We start from the raw sequence: 9,992 nt of genomic DNA on the forward strand, positions 1-9,992 counted from the left end.
TTTAAAATGTCCTGGATGCTGGTATCTCCTTTAAATTTGATGAGACTATCGATATCTACATCCAGGTTACCAATAAAGAATCTGGGGGGGTAGGGGCGCCTGGGTGGCTCAGTGGGTTAAAGCCTCTGCCTTCGGCTCAGGTCATGATCTCAGGGTCCCGGGATGGAGTCCCACATTGGGCTCTCTGCTCATCAGGGAGCCTGCTTCCTCCTCTCTCTCTGCCTGCCTCTCTGCCTACTTGTGATCTCTGTCAAATAAATAAATAAAAATCTAGAAGAAAAAAAAAAAAGAAAAAGAATCTAGTGGGTATAGTTTAATTGATCACTTAAGGGTGCCTGGGTGGCTCAGGCAGTTAAGCATCTGCCTTCAGCTCAGGCCATGATCCCACAGTCCTGGAATCAAGCCCAGCATCGGGTTCCCTGCTTCTCTGCCCCTCCCCTGGTTTGTGCACTTTCTCTCCCTCCCTCTTGCTCACTCTCTCTCTCCTTACGTAAATAAATAAAATCTTAAAAAAAATAAATAAATCACTTAAAAGTTGTGCCAAGATGTATGAGTATGTAGGAGCGTCACTCTTATGTAAGAGTGTTACCTCTTACAGTCCCATTTAAGGCTTTAATCTGAAGGGGGTCCTTCTCATGGTATGCTATCTGCCCTAAAAACAAAACAGAAACACAAAACAAAACAAAAATAACTCCCAAATCCCAGTTGGCTTAAGGCAACAGAAATTTATTGCTCACGTGAAGTCAGGTGAAGTGTTCCTGATTGACAGGCTGCTCACCATGTGTCATTCTGGAAATCCAGTTTCTTCCATCTGTGGCTTCACCCTTTTCTTGGTCCTTGGAATTTTCTGCCCTTAGCCACTAAAAGGGAAAAAGAGAGAGACGATTACATGTGGAGTGTTTCTGTGGTCCAGGCCTAGAGCACTGTACGTCACCCCGACGTGTTTCACTGGTTAGAATTCAGTCACATGACCACCTCCACCTCCGTGGAAGGCTGGGAAGTACAGTCTAATTATGTGCCCAGTAAAAAGAGGACATGAGTGTGAGGAACACTAAACCTTGCTCGAAAAGAAAGAGCAAAGATAACTTAGGTGGAACACACATTTTCTTTCAGGTCAAGTGTGTGGCTAACCCTGTCAGAAAGGAAGGGTTTGCCAGATCCAGACTTGTAAGAGTTGGGTTCTAACTCTAAGTCCATCATTTACTGGGTAAGAGGCTTGGATAAGTCCCCAAACTGTAAGATTTCTAGATCCATGAAGTACTGTTAGCATGTTTCCTCCAGCCCTAGCCCAGTGCCTGGTACACAGGTGGTACAATAAACAATCATCCAATCATTGCATGAATATATGAATAATTTTTCTGGACTTTTTTATTTATTTCCAAATTTTCTCTACCTATTATACTGGTTGTTTAAAGATCAAATGGACCATGGCTATAAAAATTGTTTGAAAACTAAGAGACATTATAAAAAATAGAGAATATGAATTTTACTCATATTTATGTAAATTTGTGCCATTTGTTCATATTCTTATGATTTCATTTATTTATTTATAAATATTTTTTAAAGGTTATTTATTTATTTATTTATTTGTCAGAGAGATAAAGGGGGGTATAGAGAGTGCCCAAGCAGGGGGAACAGAAGGCAGAGGGAGAAGGAGTTTCCTCACTAAGTGAGGAGCCCGGTGTGGGGCTTGATCCCACAACCCTGGGATCATGACCTGAGCAGAAGGCAAACACTTAACCGACTGAGCCACCCAGGCATCCCATTTGTATTACATTCTGTGTTTGACCTCCTCTGCACAGTTTTCTCTTACTGCACACAGACAATCTCCAAAACCAATCAAGGTAAATCTCTGCGCTAGTTGTTTCTCCTGTGGCTTGAAGTCCAATCACCAATGTCTCCTGTCTAATTAAATTTAAGAAGCAGGTATGAGTGCCTGTTGGGGTCAGGGCATGTTCTAAGATTTGGGGTGATATAAGGACTAATCCAATTCGCACTAAAATAGATAAAAATACTTGTCCTATAGTTGAGGACCCATCTGAGAGCTTCATATACGAAGTAGTACTCACCTAATTTTTTTAAAAGAATGGTCAACTGTTCAAGAGAGAAAAATCAAAAACATCACTAAAACCAATAAAAATTATATTTAATTGGAGGCCAGATTACAGATGACCTTAAATGCAAGGACAGGGAATTTAGACTTTATTCCACAGACATCATGGGGGCCATGAACAGTGGTTAGTTAAGTCAGATAATCATGCAGTCAAAATGTTCTTTTAGAATGATATAACTGAGAGATGGTATCTTAGACAACCCAGAGGAAAATACATGCAAGGGCTAATGCAGAAGTCCTAGCAAAAGTCAAAAAGGTCTTGATCTAACAGTAAGAGGGGAAAACACAAAGCATAGATGAAAGGACTTCTAATTCTGATAATATGGCAGACTAACATAACTTGAAAACTCTCCCTTCAAGTATGCCTACATTAGCAGAATAAAATATAACAAAAAAAAGTTTAAGATTTTATTTATTTGAGAAAAAGAGAGTGTGCACAAGCACACGTACAGGGAGGGGCAGAGAGGAAGGAAGAAGGAGAGAGAAAGAATCTCAAGCAGACTCTGCACTGAGTACGGAGCCCCCATATGCAGCTTGGTCTCATGACCCTGAGACCATGACCTGAGCAAAACCAAGAGTCAGGACGCTTAACCAACTGAGCCATCCAGGCATCCCAACAACAACAAAAAATTTTAAGCGAAATTAAGATTATAAGAAAGAAGGGGGAATCACAGGAGAAAGAATGAAACCAAATAAGTCAGCATATAAAGTTATGCTCCATTTGCCCTCAGAATTGGAGTGAGTTACAGATCTTCAAAAAACTTAGAACTTGGATTTTAATGACCACAGGAGATAAGACCTTGAGCCTGCACAAAATAGGGGGAGAGATGAGACTACTACATGAAGTCAAGACCCTTGCAGGCCTGAACCCATCCTGAAGAATACTAACCCTTCCTACCCACCCCCATTCAAAAATTCTCTAACCACCACAGCAAGATGACACAGAAACTCATTTGTCTCTCTTTGTGGAAAAAAGCCTTTCCTGAGAATGTGAAACCCCACACCTGGTCTACACATGAATTTGGTTTTTGAAATTTCCCTACTGGAATGGCCCAGAAACTTTCAAGCCAAGAAATTAATGTAAAAACTGGTCCCTGGCTAGTAATATTTTGGGAGTACCTGGCAGAAGCAGTTACAGAAACACTCTAGAGAGACATTCCACAATGCAGAATACAGTTAGTTCCACAAAAATAAGCAAGCCCCACACGAGATGAGCTCACAATAAAAGAAATGGCAAAACACTGAAGGGACAAATCCATCATGGGCAAGAGTCAACAGGAATTCACCAATGTCACCCCTCCCACCTTCCAAAGAATGGGGCCATTACAACAATCTGAAAGAGAATATAAAATAAGAATGTTTAGAATAAAAACATTACAAAAAGAAAAAAAAACACACAAGAAAAACAGAGTGCCATGACCAAAAAATGCAGAAATTCTAGAAATAAAATACATAGTTATTGAAATTAAAAACTCAGTGGGCACACTAAACAGTAGATTAGACATGTCTGAAGGAAAATTCATGAACAAGGAGCTCAAGCTAAAGCATCACACCAGAATGTATCCCACAGAAATAACAAGATGGAAAACTTGGAAAGGAGGTTAAGATAGAAAAGTAGCAAGAGAAGGTTCAATGAAGTCTAAAAGGATTTCTAGAAATGAAGGAGAGAGAATGGAGCTGAGGCAACATCAGAAAAGGTAATGGTGAGACTTTTCTAATTTGATGAAAATCATAAGTGAAGCAGCATATATATGCATATACACACATATAATACATATGTATTTATGTATATTATATGTATAATATATATTATATATGTATATGTGTAATATATATGTGTATATACATATGTATATACATATATTTAAAATATAAATATGTAAGTATATATATTATCACATTTACTTAGTTATAATATACATATTTTATTTATTAAAATATTTGGTTATAATATACTTGTTATTTATAACATGTATATTTATAATGTATTATATATAATTTATAATTATAAATTACCTATAATTTATATATTTATACACTTATATTTATATGTAATTTATGCATTTCTAATATATACTTCTATTTATAATGTATTATATATAATTATTGTAATTTGATAAAAAAAATCCTCATGATGCAGTATACATATAAGTATAAATACATAAAATATTATATACATATATGTGTATGTATATATATATGAATGAATGAATCCTGGGCAATATATATAAAAATTTGTCAAGGACCATCTTTTTTGGTGGTGACGTACTCTCCCATCAAACACACCACCAGTGTTAGCACTCTAAGGATTTATGGCCATCTTGGCGCTGTTGTCATTATCCAAATCAGCTGCCATAGGCCAGACAGTGTATTGTTTAGCTTTGTTCTCTAAGGGAAGGCACTCTCACAGGCACTCATTTTGTCTATGTATAAGATAGAAATTTCTCTTCGAAGTGTCTGATGAATGAAAGGAAGGATCAGTCTGGGAGTAGGTAGAATGTGGAGTAGCATGAGGGCAGTGGAAGGAGCTGAGGTGTGCATCTAGCGGGCTGAATTTTTCTACAGCTCTGTACCCACATGTACATATGTATCTGTGCAAGAGCTTTAAGTAGTACATAAATGTGCTATCTTCTTTGGAAGGGTCACATTCTAAACTGGAATTTGAGACTGCCCTCCTCGGCTTTCACTGATCTTATGCCTCCATTAAGAGATTTGGGGACTTCATCTATCATAATCCAGTTACAATTCTCTCCATTTAAGGGAGATGTTTGTTTCAGGTTTTTGATGTTCATGGAGATGGTTCTTATGGCAGAAAGTGACCCCTGTCTTCACTCCTTTTCCTCTATGAGGCACACAGAAGACAAGGACTTACATTACATTTCCTATGGAAGGCACTGTATGCAGGAAGCCAAAAGCCTCTCACAAAGGACTTTTTAAAAATATATGACACTGTTGGCGCCTGGGTGGCTCAGCGGGTTGGGCCGCTGCCTTCGGCTCAGGTCATGATCTCAGGATCCTGGGATCGAGTCCTGCATCAGGATCTCTGCTCAGCAGGGAGCCTGCTTCCCTCTCTCTCTCTCTGCCTGCCTATCTGTCTACTGTGAACTCTCTCTGTCAAATAAATAAATAAATAAATAAAATCTTTAAAAATATATATATATATGACACTGTATCTGGTCATCCCTTTCCTTCCTGGGATTTCAGGTATGAGTAGCTTTTCCAGGTTTCTAAGTCAGCATCTTTGTGGATTTTTTCCTTTTAGTAGTCATCTTCATCAGCTTCCCAAGACATTTCTTCATAAGTTACTGCCGCAGGACTTCTGAAACCCCCCAGAACCTGGACCCCAGCTGGGCTCTCAGGAACCACCAGTGCACTGAGCTCTTTCAGAAGACTGTAGAGAGCGTCCAGGTTTGCACACTGCACTTCCCCCATAAGAAGCTCACTCCCCCACCCCAGGTTCCCCAAGGGAAGAAGCACAATGCCCACAAACACTGTCTTATCTCAACAGACATTCCTTATTACTCAGCGGTTTCCTCTGAGGGGCTTGGTATTTATCTACCTCCCAGAATGGTTTCAGGTAGCCATAACATTTTACCAAAAGTTCCACACTCAACTTTCAAGTCTCTTAGAATAGGTAATAGGATAATGTGTTAAATTAAGTCCCAGGGCAATCCCAAGGACCCCACAGCACTTAGAATAAGTGTATACATTTATTTCCCCTAAGAGCACTAAGTTCTACCTAGACACACACACACAGAGAAATACCATTCCTTTAGGAGTGTTTGACTGTTATCCAAATAAGTGTCCTGCACGACACACACACACTCGTCAGATTATAGGCATATATGGTATTACTACCCAAGTTTAAGTTCTAAGGTTTATGTCAATATTTCACCCACCCAAACTCAGTTATTCGAATATCCTGGATGGCATTTGTTAGTGTATTTTTCTATCAAGACCCCTCCAAATAAACGAAGGCGTATAAATTTTGAATTATGTGCTATGAGGAGGTGATGCATCAATACTGAGGCACTTCAAAGAGAAACACTTGTGCTGCATCTACTTGACACCAAATATCTTAATGAAAATTGAAAACAGTGACTCTCAAAACACTAATTTTCTACAGATCCAGATGGCGGGCATCACATGAAGTTTCTGGGTGGTACAAAATGATTCACTCTTGAAAAATAAAATGAGTATGTTTTCTCATGAATTCTGAAAGGAAATAAAAATCTAGCAGCTTGGATAGGATTTTAAGAAATTATTCTTTATGGGAAACACTGTTTTATTTGAGCATTACCTTTGGACATGCAAAGAAACTAGAACTGTGTTCATTTTCTCTATGTGCCTCTCCCCATGCTATGTAGGCCCAAGAATAATTTGTTCTCCTGTGTAAAAACGAGCTTCTCCTCTGTAAATCTCTGGTAAAGCCAGTACTACACACTGGCAGCCTTTTGAATTTGTCAAATTCAAATAAATGTAATTCAAATAAAAGTAATTTATTTATATAACTGCATAGTATGTTCTAAATCTATGGTATAACATTGTATCAAAAGTATTATATGCTAATGTGATGGTATATAATAACAAGTATATATAATAAGTTATATACATAACTTATAGTAATAATTATGGTATATAATTTAATTATCTGACATTATTAAGCATCCAATACATCACCAAAAAGATGTATACAAAATATAGTCCCTGACGTCAGAAGTCCACAGTTTTATCAGAAAGGATTCTGACCTCTTCTATTATATCTAGAAGAGATGTTCTTTCCTAAACACCCCTGTGCTGTTCTCCCATGCCTTACCCCTCCCTGTGGAGGAGCGAGTTCTTGGATGGAACTTACAAAGATCTGCCAGGGATGGGCATGATCTGCCAGGGATGGGCATGCTCTGCTCCACCAACTACAGGAGCCCAGTGTGCTCTAACCCCACCTGTGACTGCAGAGGAGTCTGTCAAATTCTGGTATGTCCCTCTTAGGGAGCCTATTGTTGCAGCACAACAAGGCATCTTTCTTCAGAACCAGTTTTATCAATAAAAAAGTATTGTTTTGATCTTATCTGCCACTCCTCCCTCTCAAGCAGGGAGAAGGGTATAATTCATTATCTTATCCCAGCAGGGATAAGACAGGTAACAGGTAATTATAACACAAAGCACACTGTGATCAGTGCAGTGTGAGCTCCAAAGAGGAGGAGATCATTAGCAAAGGTGAACTCATTTCCGTGGATAGAATTACAAAGTAGCAGAATCACAGTGGAGACCTTTCTGCCCCAGGGCCCAACCTGCTTCGGAACTTGTCATAATTTTTTATATATGGCATATAATCAATAAGCTCAGTTATCAACTAAATCATAAACAAATATGGTCATTATGTCGTTTTTGAGTTAGAGTTTTTGTGTCTTGCTGTTGGACATAAAACTACAGCATGTGCTTATATGTTGGTGTTCAAAGTCAAAACTGGTGGTGGGGGGAAACCTCATGGGAAATAAAACTGGAGCGGTAGTTTGGAGCTACAGGTAGAGGGTCCTACTTGTGTTGTGTGCATCTGAGTCTTCATGCGTTAGGTATGAGGGAGCCAGTAAAAGTGTCTGAGCAGGGAAATAACCAGCTTCGAAGGGTGCTTCAGGAATTAACATGGTAGTGCTGTATCAGAGTATAAGGGGCAGCTCAGGAGAGTAGGACCGGAAGCAGCAACACCTTAGTAGGTGACTATCCTTAAAGGAAGTGGAAGGAAGCCAGATCTTGAACTAGCGGGTATGAGCAGGAATAAAAAGGAAAGAATGAACACAAAAGAAACATGTTTCAAACAAAATTAATAGAACTTGACCGCTACTCAGATGTGGGACAGAGAAGAAAGGGTGGAATTAAAGATTCTAGCAAAGTTTTGAGCTGGTGAAATGAGAAAGATCTTAATTAACAGAAATGGGAAGAAGTAAATGTTCAGGAAGGGAAATACCGACTTGGATTTGAGTCTGCTAAGAGCAACACCCTGGTAGATGGGTGGAAACTTCCAAAGAGGAGCTGTCAGGACTAGAGACAGAGTTTCAGAAATGAGTCACCAACAAGGAAGAAGTAAAGCCATGGGACTGAATGGGCTCCCCAAGAAACCACACAGAAGTGAGGATGGAGTAGAGGGCCAAGGACAGCTTCTAAGGGGAAACATATTTCAATCTGGAACAGAAGACAAGGAGACACAGGGATAAAAGGAGAGGTGAGAAATTATTATCAGGGAAGCCTAAGGAGGTGAGAACTTCACAGGCGTGGGGTGGGGGGTGATTAGGATGAGGGAACAGGGTCAATCATATAAAGGGATTAGGCAAAATAAAGGATAAAAAGGAACACTGCATTTGGTAACCAGGTGACTAGTGACCTTTAAAAAATTACCGAGTGGTAAGAGCGGAAGCCAGTTTACAATTAAGGAACGAGGGGGTGGTATCCCGATGGAAGCAGTTGACAAAGATGACTTTTTAAAGAAGCTCTGTGATGGACGGAAATAGGGGAGGCACTTGCTTAGAGGGGCCAGCAGAATGGAGGGAAAGTGGTTGTGTGTCTGTGTGTGTGGTTGTGGGTGTGTCTGTCGGGTTGGTTTCTTGTTTGGTTGGCTAGTTTGGGATAAGAGGAACTTGAGTATGATTCACTCCGGGAGCAAGGGCCAGTGGTGATGCGAAGGAGAGAAAGAGAGGGAACTGGCGTGAAAACGACAGAGCAAAGCTTCAGGGCTGGCAAGAGCTCCAAACGAGAGAGAGGGAGACAGACAGACAGACAGACAGACAGGAGAGAACGGCCGGTGAGCAAGCAGAAGGAAGCTGTAAAGGGTCCATTACCTGGGCGGCGCCTCCTGCTACCACGAGGTGTTCGGAGATGGCCCTCGCCTGTCCTCGCGCCGCTCCAGCGCTGGGGGCACGGCGGCTCGCAGTCCCTGCCCCGCGGCGGTGCGGCCTCGACGCTCCGCCTGGGCCTGGGTTTGAGCCTGGCCTCCGCCAGAGGCCCTGCGGCGTTCACAGGCGGCTGCGCACACCAGCGAACCCAGGATCATCCGCGCCCATGATAGGAGCAGTTGGAAGACCTGAGGGCCACTTTCCCCGCGGAGGTGCACCCGCCAGAGAGAGAAAAGCGCGCGCCAAGCCGAGGTGGTGGCGCTGGGGCAGCACCACGCAGGCCCGTCGCGTGTCACGAGCTCTTCCGGCGCCAGCTGCGTGCGCAGCAGGCGGAGGCGCGCTCGGCGCATGCGCAGGCCTCGCTGCTTCCACGGCCTGGGGAGAGAGGTGCGGCTGCTGCAGTCACACTTGGAAGTGGTGAGAGTGTCGGGCCCGTTGAGCGTAACGTGGATGGCGCCTCGGTGGCCCTCCTGGACCTGAAGAAGAAGCTGGAGTCTCTGCTGAACTGGCTGGCCTTCGTGCGCCGGGTGTAAGAGGCGGAGGTGGCCAAGCCGCTGGCCACGCGGCAGGCGTCATTGCAGGCCATTGTGGAGGTGGACATGGCCATGGCCAAACCAGACCTGAGCTCCGCATGGGGCGAGATCTGCGCTCAGTGTGAGTCCCTGGCTGCTGGGACAGTGGAGGAGTGTACAAGTCCAAGTTTGCCATCCTGAACTAGCAGGCACTGCAGCTTTTGGGACCACAGGCGCCGCGAGATTCACAAGTACCGTCGCTAGCTGCAGGCACGGCATGCCCGATGGGGACTGGGGCCAAGGAATCGCTGGAGAGGCAGGCGCTGGAGCCGGAGGGGCGGCAAAGCGCAGACGTATCTACCTACCGGGATAGCACTGGGCAGCTGGGGGGGGGGGCGATCTCAGGAACACCGAGAGTGTGAGAGGGCCGGCCCCCTTCAGTAATACCGGGACTTGGTCAATGGCAAAATGGCTCTTGGC

At 42.6% G+C, this 9,992-nt stretch overlaps 1 protein-coding gene across 1 annotated transcript; it reads right to left on the reverse strand.

Moving 5' to 3' along the window:
* Positions 1–764: 764 nt before the first annotated feature.
* On the reverse strand, positions 765–9,791 carry LOC309844657 (uncharacterized protein; the record flags this gene model as incomplete). The annotated part of the gene is made up of 3 exons (XM_082691752.1): positions 765–860; positions 8,947–9,554; positions 9,768–9,791. The coding sequence occupies 2 exons, from the start codon at positions 9,789–9,791 to the stop codon at positions 8,964–8,966; spliced, it is 615 nt and encodes a 204-aa protein (XP_082547878.1). The 3' UTR covers positions 765–860; positions 8,947–8,963.
* Between the last annotated feature and the right edge of the window lie 201 nt (positions 9,792–9,992).

The sequence above is a fragment of the Mustela nivalis genome, assembly GCF_964662115.1.
Source record: "Mustela nivalis genome assembly, chromosome: 12".
Lineage (NCBI taxonomy): Eukaryota > Metazoa > Chordata > Mammalia > Carnivora > Mustelidae > Mustela > Mustela nivalis.